At 37.3% G+C, this 17,096-nt stretch overlaps 1 protein-coding gene across 3 annotated transcripts in view; it reads left to right on the top strand.

Moving 5' to 3' along the window:
- Positions 1-17,096, top strand: part of CNTLN (centlein) — a 341,713-nt gene that overhangs the window by 38,791 nt on the left and 285,826 nt on the right. Inside the window, exon 1 of one of the 3 annotated variants that reach the window (XM_055577974.1) lies at positions 1,577-2,664. The exons of the other annotated variants lie outside the window; for them this stretch is intronic. Coding sequence (XP_055433949.1) covers positions 2,528-2,664 — 137 coding nt within the window. The 5' untranslated portion in view covers positions 1,577-2,527. Of the gene's footprint in view, positions 1-1,576; positions 2,665-17,096 lie in introns of those variants that run through there. 3 annotated transcript variants of the gene reach the window in all.

The following is a 17,096-nucleotide window of genomic DNA, read 5'->3' as shown; positions in this document are numbered from 1 at the left end:
GATCTTGTTCAGTGCGTATTTAGTTTCAGCTATGCAAGAAAAGTTCTAGAGATCTCCTGTACAGTATTATACCTGTATTTAACAATACTGTATTGTGCACTTAAAACTCAAGAGGATAGATTTAATATTGCATTTTCTTACCACAGTAAAAAAATTTTAATACGAAATACATGAGGAGAAACAGACAGTTCCTCATTTTATTAAAGGAATTTTAGCAACGAAAAGAAATTGCAAAAGTGTACATCACTTAAGGAAGACATTAATGAGTGTCGAGAAGTGCTGTTTTTTGTTTGTTTTTTAATGTCTTTTTATTATTTAAATTATTATGTTTGAGTGAAAATGTAACATATATAATTTGATTAAAAATAGATAAAAATATGTGACCATTCTGATTCTGAATGTGTTGATCTGTTAATTTGAAAATTGTATATATTAGCATAGCAGATTTTGAGGCCTCTTATTTTGAAAATTCTAAAGTTACTTGAATAAATAGCCTATATTAAGCAGCATTTATTAACCACAAATGTTTATTTTGTTATATTCTGTGTGCCATTTGTTATAAACACCTTTTTCCTATTTTGGTTTATTTATTTGAAACCTGAGTGGTTTAAAGCCTTCTTGAATAATGATTATGACTGGGGACATGGAGTGTGGTAAGGCAGGGTATCAGTTCTGAGGTTTTGTGTTGGTTCTAATTAGGGCAGTAGTCTTACCAGGAGACCAGATCAGTTTCAGCCACAAACTATGAGAGCAGAAAATTTTGGCAAGTTGGTTCACTGATACTCTGACAACCTGTTTTTACATTGACTTTGAATAGTTTTAGAGTCTCGAGTAATCCTAAAATGGATGGAGTATGTTGGCATTCTTATAAATAAATATCTGGGATCTCTTTTGATTGCTTTACATAGTTCCTGGTACATACTTTTGAATCACTGAAATTGCCTCTCATTCTGGGTATATGACTTGAAACTAAAAATAAAAGAATTTAGAAGGTCTAATTTATGCTTTTTATTAGAAGGAGAAAGAAAGCTAGGCCATTTTTGCTTTTCTTAGATGAGCTTCAAATAACCCTTCTAACTTGAAAGTGTAAAACTTAAAATACATTGTCACTTGTTAAGAGTTAGTTACCCTGAAAACCAGCTCTTATTTTCTTTATATAGAAATATAGTGCTTCTGCTTCACTGTTATTTAGAAAGTTGTTAATTAGTGGATACTGAATATTATAATTTTAATATGGTTTCTTTCTATTGATTAATCGACTGATTTAGCATCACATATTTATGGGATGTTTAGGAAAGACTCAGCAGTGTACCAGGCACTGTGAATACAGTGATGAACAGGGCAAATATAACCTATTGGTGCATAGAATTGTGGCCAAACCATACTTGTGTCTGCAATATAAGGAATATCAAACTGTATTTAAAATATTTCATATATAATTATTTCATTTCTTCAGACCTCTAATAAAGTTCTGATACTGTTATGGCAGAGACTGCTGGTGCTAACCATCATCTGTACTCTTTTTTGGGGCATCCAGGAAGACTGTGTTTCCCAATTTCCCTTGCCTTTAGATATGATATTTTGACTGAGTTCTGGTGAATTGGCTGTGTGTGTGTGGGGGGGTGTATATTGGCATATCTTGTTTTATTGCACTTACAGATACTTCATTTTTTACCAATTGAAGGTTTGTGGCAGCCCTGTGTCCAGCAAGTCTATTGGCAGCATTTTGACTACAGCATTTGCTCATATTTGTTACGGTGATGTGTGATCAGTGATCGTCAATGTTGTTATTACAATTGTTTTGGGGTGCCAAAAACTGTGCGTAAGATGGTGAATGTAATTGATAAATGATATATATGTTCTTACTGGACATCCCAGGTGCACTAGTGATAAAGAACCCACCTGCCAATGCAGGAGTCGTAACAGACTTGGGTTTGATACCTGGGTCGGGAAGATCCCCTGGATGAGGACCTGGCAACCCACTGCAATATTTTTCCTGGAGAATCTCATGGCTAGAGGAGCCTGGCAGGCTACAGTCCTAGGGTCACACATAGTCAGAGAAGACTGAAGTGACTTTGTGCACACATACACGTATGTGTTCTGACTATCCCTTTGATTGGCAATTCCCTCCCTTTCTTCTCCTTGGGCCTCTGTATTCCCTGAGACACAACAGTTTTGGAATTAGGCCAATTAAAACCCTTACAGTGGCCGCTGTTTAAATGAAAAGAAGAGTTCCAGTTCTCTCACTTTAAATCAAAAACTAGAAATGATAAGCTTAGTGAGGAAGACATGTTGAAAGTTGAAATAGGTCTAAAGCTAGGCCTCTTGTGCTAGTTAGCCAACTTGTGAAAGAAGAATTCTTGAAGTCAATTAAAAGTGCTACTCCACTTGAAGTCAATTAAAAGTGCTACTCCAGTGAATGTATGAATGATAAAGCAAAGCAGCCTTATTGCTGAGATGGAGAAAGTTTTAGTGGTCTGTATAGAACATCACAACCAGCCACAACATTCTCTTAGACCAAATTCTAATGCAGATCAAGGCCCTAACTCGCTTCAGTTCTGTGAAGCTTGAGAGAGGTTATGAAACTACAGGAGAAAAGTTTGAAGCTAGTAGCAGCTGGTTCATCGAGTTTAAAGGAGGAAGCCACTTCCAGAACATGCATCGGTAAGGTGAAACAGCAAGTGCTGATGTAGAAGCTGCAGCAAGTTATGGAAGATCTAGCTAAGGTTTTTAATGAAGGTGGCTACACTAAACAAGGGATTTTCCGTGTGGATGAAACAGCTTTCTATTGGAAGAAGATGCCATCTAGGATTTTGATAGCTCAAGAAGGGAAATCAACAGGCTTGCTTCAAAGCTTCAAAGGACAGGCTGACTCTTGTTAGGGGCTAATGTAGCTGGTGGGTTTAATTTGAAGCCAGTGCACCTTTATTTTTGTTCAGTCACCCAGTCGTGTCCAACTCTGCGACCCCATGGACTGTAGCATGCCCAGTCCTCCCTGTCCCTCACCATCTCCTGGAGTTTGCCCAAGTTCATGTCATTGCATTGGTGATGCCGTATAGCCAAGGATAACTGCCTTGTCGTGGCAAAGAGGCTTGTTTAACTCAGTGAAGCTATGAACCATGCAGTACAGGGCCACCCAAGATGGATGGGTCATAGCAGAGAGTTCTGATAGAGTTGTACAATGTGATTAATGTTATTTTCATGCATGTTACACAGCATTCATTCTGAAAATCATGGATTAAGAAGAAATTTTGATTTTCAAGTCTTACTATTTAAGAAATACATTTTGTAAGGCTATAGCTGCCATTGTGATTCCTCTGATGAATCTGGTTCAGTTGAAAAACTTATGGAAAGAATTGTATAAACTTAGTTGATAAAACAGCAGCAGCAGGGTTTGAGAGAATTGGCTCCAGCTTTGAAAGAAGTTCTATTATGGGTAAAATGCTGTCAAACAGCATTGCATGCTACAGAGAAATCTTTCATGAAAAGAAGAGTTGATCCATTGAGCAAGCTTCATTGTCATCTTATATTAAGGAATTGATACAACCACCCAACCTTAAGCAACCACCACCCTGATTAGTTAGCAGACATCAATATTGAGGCAAGATCCACCACCAGGAAGAAGATTGCAGCAAGACATTGAAACCTCAGATGATGGTTAGGTTAGCAATTTTAGCAATAAATAATTAAATTATGTATATTTTGACATAATATTGTATGATGAATAGACTACAGTATAGTTAAAACATAATTTTATATGCACAGGGAAACCAAAAAATCCGTGGCTTGCTTTAGTTGTGATGTTTGCTTTATTGCACTGTTGGATCCAAACCTATAATATCTCTGAGGTATGCCTGTACCACCTTTAGGCCTGGCACAATATAGTCACTTTAAGGCGCTTTTCTTTCTACCAGCTCTCTTATCTCATCTGCCAGCTGAATAGAGAGGATTTTCAGGACTCAGCACACCCAAAAAATATACTCAGGAAGCCTAAGTCTCTGAGTGACTCAGTAGATCAGAGCATTCTTCCTCTTGAATCCTCGTCTAACTTTTGACAGAATAATGTGAAAGAGAAGTAACTGGGTTTAGGTACGTGCTAAGCCATTGAGATCTTGGGGTTGTCTTATTTTAAAACTTGATTTTTTTTCTTTTGAAAAATTTGAAACAATAGTTGTTGTTTTAACATTTTGTAAAATGCATATCAAACTACCCTTTTTTTGATTACTTCTCTTTTTTTTATTTCTAGTTGGAGATAACTAAGGATAGTTTTCTTTGCTATCATTCACTATGCTGATAGGTCAAATAATCCATGGGTGTTTTAAGAATCTCAAATGAATGAAATATATCATGGGTGTTAGCTAGAGTGTTATGAAGTACTTAAATAATTGCATATACTTGATATGTTTAATGCCTTTAAACTAAATGCATTTCATAATTATAACAGATATGAATGACTAAGGTTTTTAAATCACTGTTCTTTTTATCTTATTGAAAATAATTGACTTATAATGTCATGTTAGTTTCAGGCATACAGCAGTGATTTATTATATATATGTTCTTTTTCAGATTCTTTTTCTTTATAGGTTATTACAAAATATTGAGTATAGTTCCCTGTGCTATATGGTAGGTCCTGGTTGGTTATCTGTTTTATATACAGTAGTAGATGCACTGTTCTTTTTATTTTCTGAATATTATTTAAAATTGGCTAAACTTTTAAAACTTAAGAGTGAAGAATTTTATTTAGAAAGTCTGAATGTAATAAAATCCATAGTATGTCATACATAAAACTCTAGAACTTTTAGTTCACTTATTGCTAATTCTATTTATAAATGTACATACACTCCTTAATAAGATATTTGATGTAACAAGTTTTTACATTAAAGCCTCCAACATCGTTGTTGTTGTTTACGACCCCATGGACTGCAGGATGCTAGGCTTCCCTGTCATTCCCTATCTCCTGGAGTTTGCTTAGATTCATGTCCATTGAGTCAGTGATACTATCTAACCATCTCATCCTCTGCTGCCCTCTTTGCCTTTTGCTTTCAATCTTTCCCAGCATCAGGGTCTTTTCCAATGAGTTGGCCCATTGCATCAGGTGGCCAAAGTATTGGAGCTTCAGCTTTAGCATCAGTCTTTCCAGTGAATATTCAGGGTTGATTTCCTTGAAGATTGGTTTAATCTCCTTGCTGTCCAAGGGACTCTCAAGAGTCTTCTGCAGCACCACAATTTGAAAGCATCAGTTCTTTGGCACTCAGCCTTCTTTATGGTTAACATCCCTATATGACTGTTGGAAAACCCATCGCTTTGACTATATGGACCTTTGTCAGCAAAGTGATGTCTTCTTTGCTTTTGAATATACTGTCTAGGTTTGTCATAGCTTTCCTTCCAAGGAGCAAGTGTCTTCGAATTTCATGGCTGCAGTCACTGTCCACAGTGATTTTGGAACCCAAGAAAAGAAAATCTGTCATTGCTTCCACATTTTCCCTTTGAGGTGATGGGACCAAATTCCATGATCTTAGTTTTCTGAATGTTGACTTTCAAGCCAGCTTTTTTCACTGTCTTCTTCCACCCGCATCCAGAAGCTCTTTAGTTCCTCTTCACTTTCTGCCATTAGAGTGGTATCATCTGCATATCTGAGGTTGTTGATATTTCTCCCGGCAATCTGGATTCCATCCTGAACTTCATCCAGCCCAGCATTTCGTATGATCTACACTGCATATAATTTAAATAAGCAGAGTGACAGTGTACAGCTTTGTCATACTCCCTTCCCAATTTTGAACCAGTCCTTTGTTTCATGTCCATTTCTAACTGTTGCTTCTTGACCTGCATATAGGTTTCTTAGGATATAGGTAAGGTGGTCTGGTATTCCCATCTCTTTAAGTATTTTATGCAGTTTGTTGTAATCCACACAGTCAAAGGCTTTGGCATAGTGAAGCAGAAGTAGATGTTTTTGTGGAATTCCCTTGCTTTTTCTATGATCTAATGAATGTTGGTAATTTGATCTCTGGATCCTTTGCCTTTTCTAAACCCAGCTTGTATATCTGAAAGTTCTTAGTTTATGTACGGCTGCAGCCCAGCTTCAAGGATTTTGAACATAACCTTACTAGCATGTGAAATGAGTGCAGTTGTGTGGTAGTTTGAACATTCTTTGGCATTGCCTTTCTTTGGGATTGTAATGAAATTGGTTTTAGCTCATATCATTTTTTGTGTCATAAAGTTTAGGGAATAATCTTTGAAAACATGTGGGGAAACTTAAGAATTTTGTAAAGATTTATAGTTGTGGTTTATTGGACGATTTCTAGAAATTTTTATAGAGAAAAATAAAGTTAATGTCTTCAGCAGAAGTGAGGACTAGTACTTTTTATTTCTATTGTACTCTCTCTGGTTCACTGAGAACTCTCTGTTCTCTACAGAAAGTTATTGAGCCCATCCATTGAGTTGTTTATTTTGGTTTTTATACTTTTCACTTCTGAAATTTTCATTTGGTTCTTCTTTGTATCCTCTCTCTTTGCTGAGACTTTCTACTTTGCTGAGGCTTCTAGCTTATTTCTTATGTCTTTATAATTGCTTGTTAAACCATTTTTATTATGGCTGCTTTAAAATTGTTGAATAATTCTAACATTTCTGTCATTTTGGTTTTAACTTTTATTGATTGCTTTTTATTCAGTTTTATATATTCTTAATTTTTGGTATGATTAGTGATTTAATTACAGCTAGTCGTTCAGATATGATGGGCTGTGTGTCTTATTTAAACCTTTTGTTAAGTTTGCTTTCTCTGAAATCAGTCCACCAGGGGAAGAAGTGGTGTTTCTTTTCTATTGACAGGAGAGGTTTGAAGTTCATTTCCTGTCTTGATTCATGTCCACGCTTGAGGAGTGGGGAGGGCTTCTCATTACTGCTGGATTGGCGTGGGTTTTACCGCTCTCTCGTATGACTCCACTGACATATTCTGTTTGGGAGGAGCAGTAGTGCTTCTTTAAGGCTCCTCGTGTGGCTTCCACTGAGACATGGTGGGACAGGAGCCTTTGTTGGACAGTGGTGAAGGTCCAGCACTCTGACTCTCTACTACCCACGTCTGACACTGCCCCAGTAGGGAAAGGGATGTGGGGAGTCTTACTACACTTTTGCAAGAATTGGAGTTTAGGTTCCCCAGTTGGCCTTTGCTGGTGTGGGTGGTAGTTGAAACAAGAGTTGTTTTTTTTTTTTTTGTAGAGAATGATAGGCTGGGGTAGAGTGGTTATTGTGTAAATGTTTTCTTTTTTTATTAGGCTATCCCCTTCCTGTTCCGTTTTTGCTAGGACTTTTTCTTACTGACTTCCCTGGTGGCTCAGATGGTAAAGCATCTGTTTACAATGCGGGAGACCCAGGTTCGATCCCTGGGTCAGGAAGATCCCCTGGAAAACGAAATGGCAGCCCACTCCAGTACTCTTTCCTGGAAAATCCCATGGACGGAGGAGCATGGTAGGCTACAGTCCATGGGCTCGCAAAGAGTCAGACATGACTGAACGACTCCACTTTTCTTCTTCTTTTTTTTTTCTTTTTTTAAAATTTTTATTTATTTTAATTAGAAGCTAAGTACTTTACAATATTGTATTGGTTTTGCCATATATCAACATGAATCCTCCACGGGTGTACATGTGTTCCCAATCCTGAACTCCCCTCCCACCTCCCTCCCCATACCATCCCTCTGGGTCATCCTTACTGCGCTCATTGCACCATTTATACCGCATTAGGTCATTGACATTTTTTGCTCCAGGTCTGGGAAATATGAGACAAAAAGAAAATCATAATTTTCTTATCACTGTGTTGTTTCTTAACAATCTTTCTTTCAAGATTCCTAGCCAGTCTGCCTTTTGCCCCTCACACCATTGGAGTTTTCCTGTTTATTTTATATATAACGACCATGGGTTTTGGTTGTGTTTTGAGGGAGACAGAAGGAAAAAGTACATTTTAGTTCTTTTTTGTAGGAGTGAAAGATGATTATGTTTTTTAAATCTTATATTTTGACACTAGATTTGGGAGTTAGTAGTACTGGAGAGTCGGACACGACTGAGTGACTTCACTTTCACTTTTCCCTTTCATGCATTGGAAAAGGAAATGGCAACCCACTCCAGTGTTCTTGCCTGGAGAATCCCAGGAACGGGGGAACCTGGTGGGCTGCCGTCTATGGGGTCGCACAGAGTCAGACACGACTGAAGCAACTTAGCGGCAGCAGCAGCAGCAGTACTGGAGAAGGAAATGGCAACCCACTCCAGTGTTCTTGCCTGGAGAATCCCATGGACAGAGGAGCCTGGAGGGCTGCCGTCTCTGAGGTCACACAGAGTCGGACATAACTGATGTGACTTAGTAGCAGTAGCAGCAGTACTGATGTTGTTGGAACCCAGTGTTCAAAGTGGGGCTTAAACAGTTTAATAAGTGATGATTTTACCCTACGGGAGAGTGTTGTGTCCTCCTCCTTCCTCTTCCATTTGTAGTCTTTGCTGAGTGTTCACAACTCTCTTTCCTATTGAGTTCTGAATTAAAATAGCATTCTGGTCAGCCTTCTGCTATGCGTTTGCACAGGTGAGAGAGCCTGTTTGTCATATCTGCTCTAGAGTGTTTATTCAGTTGAACATAATTAAGTGAATTAAAATGGGAGGGTCCCAACTGGACTACATTCAGCATCTATAAAGTTGATGTAGTTACTCATAAAGTCAAGTGAAGTAGGTCATTAACTATTACTTGGGGGTCTTTGTCTTCAGACTATCTTGTCGTAATCTATGTGCGGGCTGTTGTATCTGAGAATTCTAGCAGTTAAGAGTAGGCTGTCAAATAAGAAAGCTGTGGTACATATACACAATGGAATATTACTCAGCTGTTAAAAAGAATGCATTTGAATCAGTTCTAATGAGGTGGGTGAAACTAGAGCCTATTATACAGAGTGAAGTAAGTCAGAAAGAAAAACACTGATACAGTATATTAATGCATATATATGGAATTTAGAAAGATGGTAAATATCAATAACCTCAGATATGCAGATGACACCACCCTTATGGCAGAAAGTGAAGAGGAACTAAAAAGCCTCTTGATGAAGGTGAAAGAGGTGAGTGAAAAAGTTGGCTTAAAACTCAACTTTCAGAAAACGAAGATCATGGCATCCAGTCCCACCACTTCATGGGAAATAAATGGGGAAACAGTGGAAACAGTGTTAGACTTTATTTTTTTTGGCTCCAAAATCACTGCAGATGGTGACTGCAGCCATTAAATTAAAAGATGCTTACTCCTTGGAAGAAAAGTTATGACCAACCTAGATAGCATATTGAAAAGCAGAGACATTACTTTGCCAACAAAGGTCCATCTAGTCAAGGCTATGGTTTTTCCTGTGGTCATGTATGGATGTGAGAGTTGGACTGTGAAGAAAGCTGAGCGCAGAAGAATTGATGCTTTTGAACTGTGGTGTTGGAGAAGACTCTTGCGAGTCCCTTGAACTGCAAGAAGATCCAACCAGTCCATTCTGAAGGCGATCAGCCCTGGGATTTCTTTGGAAGGACTGATGCTAAAGCTGAAACTCCAGTACTTTGGCCACCACATGCGAAGAGTTGACTCATTGGAAAAGACTCTGATGCTGGGAGGGATTGGGGGCAGGAGGAGAAGGGGACGACAGAGGATGAGGTGGCTGGATGGCATCACTGACTCGATGGATGTGAGTCTGAGTGAACTCTGGAAGTTGGTGATGGACAGGGAGGCCTGGGGTGCTGCGATTCATGGGGTTGCTAAGAGTCGGACACAACTGAGCGACTGAACTGAACTGAACTGAATGATGACCCTATATGCGAGACAGCAAAAGCAACACGGATATAAAGAACAGACTTTTGGACTCTGTGGGAGAAGACGAGGGTGGGATGATTTGGGAGAATAGCATAGAAACATGTATATTAGCATATGTGAAATAGATCAGCAGTCCAGGTTTGATGCATGAGACAGGGTGCTCAGGACTGGTGCATTGGGATGACCCTGAGGGATGGGATGCGGAGGGAAGGGGGTTCAGGATGGGGAACAAATGTAAATGGCTGCTGATTCATATCAATCAATGTATGGTGAAAACCACTAAAATATTGTAAAGTAATTAGCCTCCAATTAAAATAAATTAATAAAAAAAAAGAAGAGTAGGCCTTCAAGTACTGCCACTGGGAATTATCCTTTAGATTTTTTGTTTGTTTGTTTAGGGGAGTTATATAATAAATTTATAATTAGTAAACAAATCAAAAAGTTTTAAAAATATCTGTAAATCTAAGCTGTGTTTTTCCTATGAATGGCAGGCATAACCAGTCTGTCATCTGGAAAATCACTGAGAAATCTTCATTCCTTTAATAAATTTATAGTTTTATAAGGTTACTCAGGAGAATATAAACTGAATCCAAAGAGGTGATGACAGAAACTCATTGAGTAGGATTGTAGTACTTTCAGTTCAGTTCAGTCGCTCAGTCGTGTCCGACTCTTTGTGACCCCATGAAATGAAGCATGCCAGGCCTCCCTGTCCATCACCAACTCCCAGAGTCCACCCAGACCCATGTCCATTGTTTTGGTGATGCCATCCAACCATTTCATCCTCCGTCGTCCCCTTCTTCTCCTGCCCTCAATCTTTCCCAGCATCAGGGTCTTTTCCAATGAGTCAGCTCTCTGCATCAGGTGGCCGAAGTATTGGAGTTTCAGCTTCAACATCAGTCCCACCAATGAACACCCAGGACTGATCTCCTTTAGGATGGACTGGTTGGATCTGCTTGCAGTCCAGGGACTCTCAAGAGTCTTCTCCAACACCACAGTTCAAAAGCATCAGTTCTTCTGCGCTCAGCTTTCTTCACAGTCCAACTCTCGAATCCACATATGACCACTGGAAAAACCGTAGCCTTGACTAGACGGACCTTTGTTGGCAAAGTAATGTCTCTCTCTGCTTTTGAATATGCTCTCTAGGTTGGTCATAACTTAACTTATAAGGAGCAAGCGTCTTTTAATTTCATGGCTGCAGTCACCATCTGCAGTGATTTTGGAGCCCCCAAAAATAAAGTCAGCCACTGTTTCCACTGTTTTCCCATCTATTTGCCATGAAGTGATGGGACCGGATGCCATGATCTGAATTTTCTGAATGTACTTTACTGTATATTAAAATTTTTAAGACTGTCTTATAGCAATAAAAATTACCTTTTAAACAAATGTTGCTTCTTTTTAAACAATTAAGAAAAGACAGATAAATGTTCAAATAATATCTCAAGCATTAGAAAATATAAACAATTATGGTAACTTTAAAATGTTCACATGAGACCACGACATAAATATTTGGCCACTCAGTAGCATTGATAAAGGCTTTCTTATTCTTTTCAGTGTCTTTTGTAAATTTTCATGTTATCATCAAAAATAAATGTTTCAAAGGAAAATGAGCTAGATATAATTATATATAAACAATGCTGAGATCAATAGCATTTAAAGTAGTTAAGAAGTAAACTGAACATGAAATACACTTCTGCATCTGCTTATTTTAAAATACCTGGAGGCCTTGTTTTATCCCAAAGGCATTTCTAATTTGCATAGCAAAGATAATATTATTTATATTTTCCTTTAATATTCAGATATGTTTGTTTTCACCAGAGAAGAAATGCACCTAACATGTGAAAGCTGGTATCTAAATCTGTGCTTAAGAATCAGTAAGGTTTAAAGTAAATAACTTCTGGTTGAAATGGAAAAATAGTGAACTTTCTGAATTTCACATTGAGGTCATGAAATAATCTGATTTATGATAGCATATGAAAGACAACAAATGATCCCAAATTATCATCTCACACTTTGGATTAAACTGAGTTTCTTATAGATACTAATTTGAAAAATGGATTTTTGGAAATATCTTGAAAGTGATAATTTCACCAACAAAATGACTCTTGGAATTTTAAATGAACTTTATTACTTGATAAATTATCAAGTATATATATGTGTTAATAAAATTCTTGCTATTTTAGAATTTTAATTTTAATTTATATAAACATGAATATTTATTATAACATATACTGTTATCTTTGTAGTATTCAATAAATTAAAAAAAACCTTAGTAAAAGCAGTTAAATGCAGTACTTATGATAAAGATGTCTAAATTTCACTTTATATTTGAAGATATGGTTCTTTTCAAGAGTGAGCAAATTAATGGAGGTAAAAAGTATTATAAAAAGATAAAATGAGATAATCTTCAAGTTGTGCATATGGATAGTTGTGAAGTAGGAAGTAGCTTTGGAGAAGGTGATGGCACCCCACTCCAGTACTCTTGCCTGGAAAATCCCATGGACAGAGGAGCCTGGTAGGCTGCAGTCCATGGGGTCACTAAGAATTGGACACTACTGAGCGACTTCACTTTGACTATTCACTTTTCTGCATTGGAGAAGGAATCCCAGGGACGGGAGAGCCTAGTAGGCTGCAGTCCATGGGGTCACTAAGAGTTGGACACGACTGTGAGACTTCGCTTTGACTATTCACTTTTCTGCATTGGAGAAGGAATCCCATGGACAGAGGAGCCTGGTAGGCTGCAGTCCATGGGGTCGCAAAGAGTCGGACATGACTGAGTGACTTCACTTTCACTTTTCACTTTCATGCATTGGAGAAGGAAATGGCAACCCACTCCAGTGTTCTTGCCTGGAGAATCCCAGAGACGGGGGAGCCTGGTGGGCTGCCATCTATGTGGTCGCATTGGACATGACTGAAGCAACTTAGCAGCAGCAGCAGCAGCAGGAAGTAGCTTTGGAATTGTGAATTGTATTGAGGAAGAAGTACAGCCTTACTTCTATGATCGTGTACACATTTGCCATTGGGATTATAAATGAGATAATGAGGTAACTACCGTTTTAGCAGAATGCCCACAATCATAATTGGTATTGCAAGATTAACCTATTAAACCAAAAATAGCAGTACATATTAATAACTATACTTATAACTGCCCTTGCTAAAGAAGCATATCTTTATTCAGAACATGATAGGCTCTAAGAGGATCTCTTCAGTGAATATTTGAAATGGTAGAGGAAGGTATCCATAGTTCTTTTTCAATCTAAATGTTCTTCAGAACAGTTAAGTGGCTTCAGCCAGTGAGGTAGAGGAAGCTACAAAATGCGTAAAAAGAGCTTTCCTATGCCGTGGAGATTTCACCTTGCTAGGAGGGGATTTCTCTCATTGCTTTTCTTTTTGAAGTATTTTTAATTCTCAGAATAAGTGAAACTTTATGTTTCCTGAGGATAATCTGTCTCATCTTGTTGAACCCTGTTTATAATTTTTTCTGTAGATTTTCTAATTTCTATCACATATATGTGCCCACTGAGTAACTATAAATCTCTTTGAGAAAGGTCTTTGTCTTTGATTCACTGATGCTTGTGTTCGTGCCCAGTTGCTTCAGCCGTGTCTGACTCTTTGCGACCCCGGAGTCAGAGGCTGTACAGGCTCTTCTGTCCATGGGATTCTCCAGGCAAGAATATTGGAGTGGGTTGCCATGCCCTCCCCCAGAGGATCTTCCCCACCCAGGGATCGCCCCGCGTCTCCTGCGTCTTCTGCATCGCAGGCGGGTTCTATACTGCTGAGACACCAGAGATGCTCCCAGGAGAGTCTTGTAGCAAATCTGATAGGATACATGGCAGTAGGCATTAGGAAGTAGTGAGAACATACATTCGAATTAATTTTGGCTTCCTTAACTAAGACGTCTGTTAATGCTGAGGTTTCCAATCTGTTGTTCAAGAATGTTCATTAAATATCTACCTTGTATTTGATTTTGGATTAGAAATCCGAGTCAGGCTATTTTACCAAGTATACTTTAGTAGTGGGTGCTCACTTTCCTTTTGCAGAATTATAGGTATTATTGGTTCTTTTCCTTATTCGTAGTTTATATGTGCCCATCATGTGGATTTATTTTTGGTTTTACTACCACTTAAAAGACACATTAAACAAAGATTACAATTATATAATTTAGATACTTAATGTGTAAAATATTATGAAGCATCATTTGATTATCCACATATGGATAGTTCTGATAGTTTCTTTTTATACATATTTAATATAAATATTACTATCCTTTCTACAGTATATTTGATTTCTATATTCTCCACTCTAACCAGATTGTTTACTTAATATTTTATATGCAAACCTAAATTTGATGAAGCAGGATGCTTTTACTTTTAGTTGAGTCTTTGATGTCTGGATTGTTTGGTTCTTTGCATACTACTTTTACTTTGAACCAGTGGCATAATTTCTGACTTCTGATGTTGTAACTGAATTTTCAGAAAGGACTAGTCATCAAGTGGAAGAAACTGAGATATGGATTTACAAACATATGTTTGAATTTTTACTTTGCTGCCTTTTAGCTTTGATTTTTGGTAAGTTTTAAGTTGTTGTTTAGTCACTAAGTCTTGCCCAGCTCTTTTGCAACCTCATGGACTGGTCGCCTGCCATGCTCCTCTGTCCATGGGATTTCCTAGGCAAGAATACTGGAGTGGGTTGCCATTTTCTCCTCCAGAGGATCTTCCCAACAGGAAGATCCATTTTTCGCTGTTAGAAATATTGCTGTGATAAATATATTTGAAAAAAATCTACTTGAAAATCTTGAATCAAGTATTTGAACTTTAAAGAAGCTATACAATATATAGCCAGCAGCACTATATATGAGTACCTATTTCATTGCATCCTCACCAGCTTTGTGTAGTTTATTATCATGAGATAGGTGTGTAAAAATGAGTATAGAATAATCTGACATCACTTCTACATTCTACTTAAGTATTAAAACCTTATATATGTATAATTGTCATTTTTTGGCACTCTTTCCAAACATTAATTTTGCTTTCTCTCTCTATACTTTTATACCTAAAGACATTACACTTTTCTTTGAAAAGCGTAATGTTGTTTACACTTTTGAGATATAATTAACAAAATGTAAACATTGTATAAATTTAAGATGACAACATGATGTTTTGATTCATATAGATTGTTAAATGTTTGCAATCAAGCTAATTAACATATCCATTACTTCTCATAGTTACCTTTTTTGTGTGTGTTTTGGCTACTTAAGATCTGCTCTTTAAATTTCAAGTATATAATATTAATCACTATAGTCACCAAGCTATATATTATATCTCCAGAACTTACTCATCTTACATAACCAAAATATTGTATCCCTTGAACAGCATCTCAGTTCTCCCATCCCCTAAAGCCTGGCAACTATCATTTTACTTTCTGCTTTTATGAGTTTGACTTTTTCAGATTCCACATATAAGTTAGATCACAAAGTATTTGTCTTTCTGTGTCTGACTAATTTTAAGTATCATAATGCCCTCCAGGTTCATTCGTGTTGTCACAAACGAAAGTATTTCATTCTATTTTAAGGCTGAATAACATTCCATTATATGTATATAATTTTATTTATCTCTTCGTCCATTGATGGACAATTAGGTTGTTACCGTATCTTGCCTATTGTGAGTAATGTTGCAGTGAACGTGAGTGTGTAATTAACTCTTTAAGATCCAGCTTTCGTTGCCTTGCTGAATCATGCGGTAGTTCTATTTTAATTGTGTGAGGAACCTCCATACTGTTTTCCATAGTGGCTGTACCAGTTTATGTTCCCATCTGAGAATGTACAAGGGTTCTCTTTTTTTCCACTTTTTCATCAGCACTTGTTATCACTTGTCTTTTGATGATAGCTAACAGGTTTGGAGTGATAATTCATTTGATTTTGATTTGCATTTCCCTGATGGTTAGTGAGCATCTTTTCATGTACCTATAGGCCATTTGTATATGCTCTTTGGAAAAATGTCTATTCAGATTTTCTGCCCATTTTAAAAATCAGATTTTTTTGTTGTGTTATGTATTTTAGGTATTAACCTCTTATAAGATTTATGATCTGCAATTTTTTTTGCCATTTTGTGGGTTGCGTTTTCATTCTGTTGACTCTTTCTTTTGCTGTGCTTTTTAGTTTATTTTAGTGCTTTTTAGTTTGATTTAGTCCCACTTTTTCATTTCTGCCCGTTTTTGTGCTTTCAGTGTAATATCTAAAAAAAAAAAAGTGTTGTCAAGAGCATTGTTACGTTTTCTCAAGTTTTCTTCTAGAAGTTTTACACTTTCAATTTTTATATTTTAAGTTTTTAAGCAACTTTAATTCTTGTGAGTGGTGTAGCTAAGTCATTTCAGTCGTGTCCGACTCTGTGTGACCCCATAGACGGCAGCCTACCAGGCTCCCCCGTCCCTGGGATTCTCCAGGCAAGAACACTGGAGTGGGTTGCCATTTCCTTCTCCAATGCATGAAAGTGACAAGTGAAAGTGAAGTCGCTCAGTCGTGTCCGACTCTTAGCGACCCCATGGACTGCAGCCCACCAGGCTCCTCCGTCCATGGGATTTCCAAGCAAGAGTACTGGAGTGGGGTGCCATTGTGTTCTCCGGAGTGGTGTAGTTAGGGGTCCAAATTCATTCTTCTACTGTGGTTATCTAGTTTTCCCCAAAATATTTACCAATGAGAATTTCCTTTTCCCACCGAGTATTCATGGCTCCCAATTAAAATGTTAATTGACTACGTATGTGAGGGTTTATTTCTGAGCTCTTGATTATATTCCATTGATTTATGTGTCTATTTTTATGCTAGTACCATATTATTTTGGTTACTATAGATTTCATATGTATTTGAAATTGTGAAGTGTGATGCCTCCAGTCTTTTTCTTCTTTCTCAGGATTACGTTGGCTATTAGGGATCTTTAATGATTCCACAAATATTTTACAATTGTTTGTCTTATTTCTGTGAAGATTGCCCTTAGGATTTTTATAGAGATTGCATTGAATATATATATGGCTTTATGTGCTATGGATATTTTAGTAGTAGTATTTATTCCAGTTCATGAACATGGAATATCTTTCATTTGTATCTTTTTCAGTTTCTTTCATCAAAGTCTTATAGTTTTCAGTGTACAGGTGCTTTTACCTTCTTATTTCTAATTTTTTTTTATTGTTTTTGCTGCTGTTATGAATGGGATTGTTTTATTTCTTTCTTAAAAATTATTTATTTAATTGGAGGCTAATTGCTTTACAGTATTGTGGTGGTTTTTGCCATACACTGACAT

This window comes from Bubalus kerabau, chromosome 4, assembly GCF_029407905.1.
Source record: "Bubalus kerabau isolate K-KA32 ecotype Philippines breed swamp buffalo chromosome 4, PCC_UOA_SB_1v2, whole genome shotgun sequence".
Taxonomy (NCBI): Eukaryota; Metazoa; Chordata; class Mammalia; order Artiodactyla; family Bovidae; genus Bubalus; species Bubalus kerabau.
This window is presented reverse-complemented; position numbering and strand designations above follow the sequence as displayed.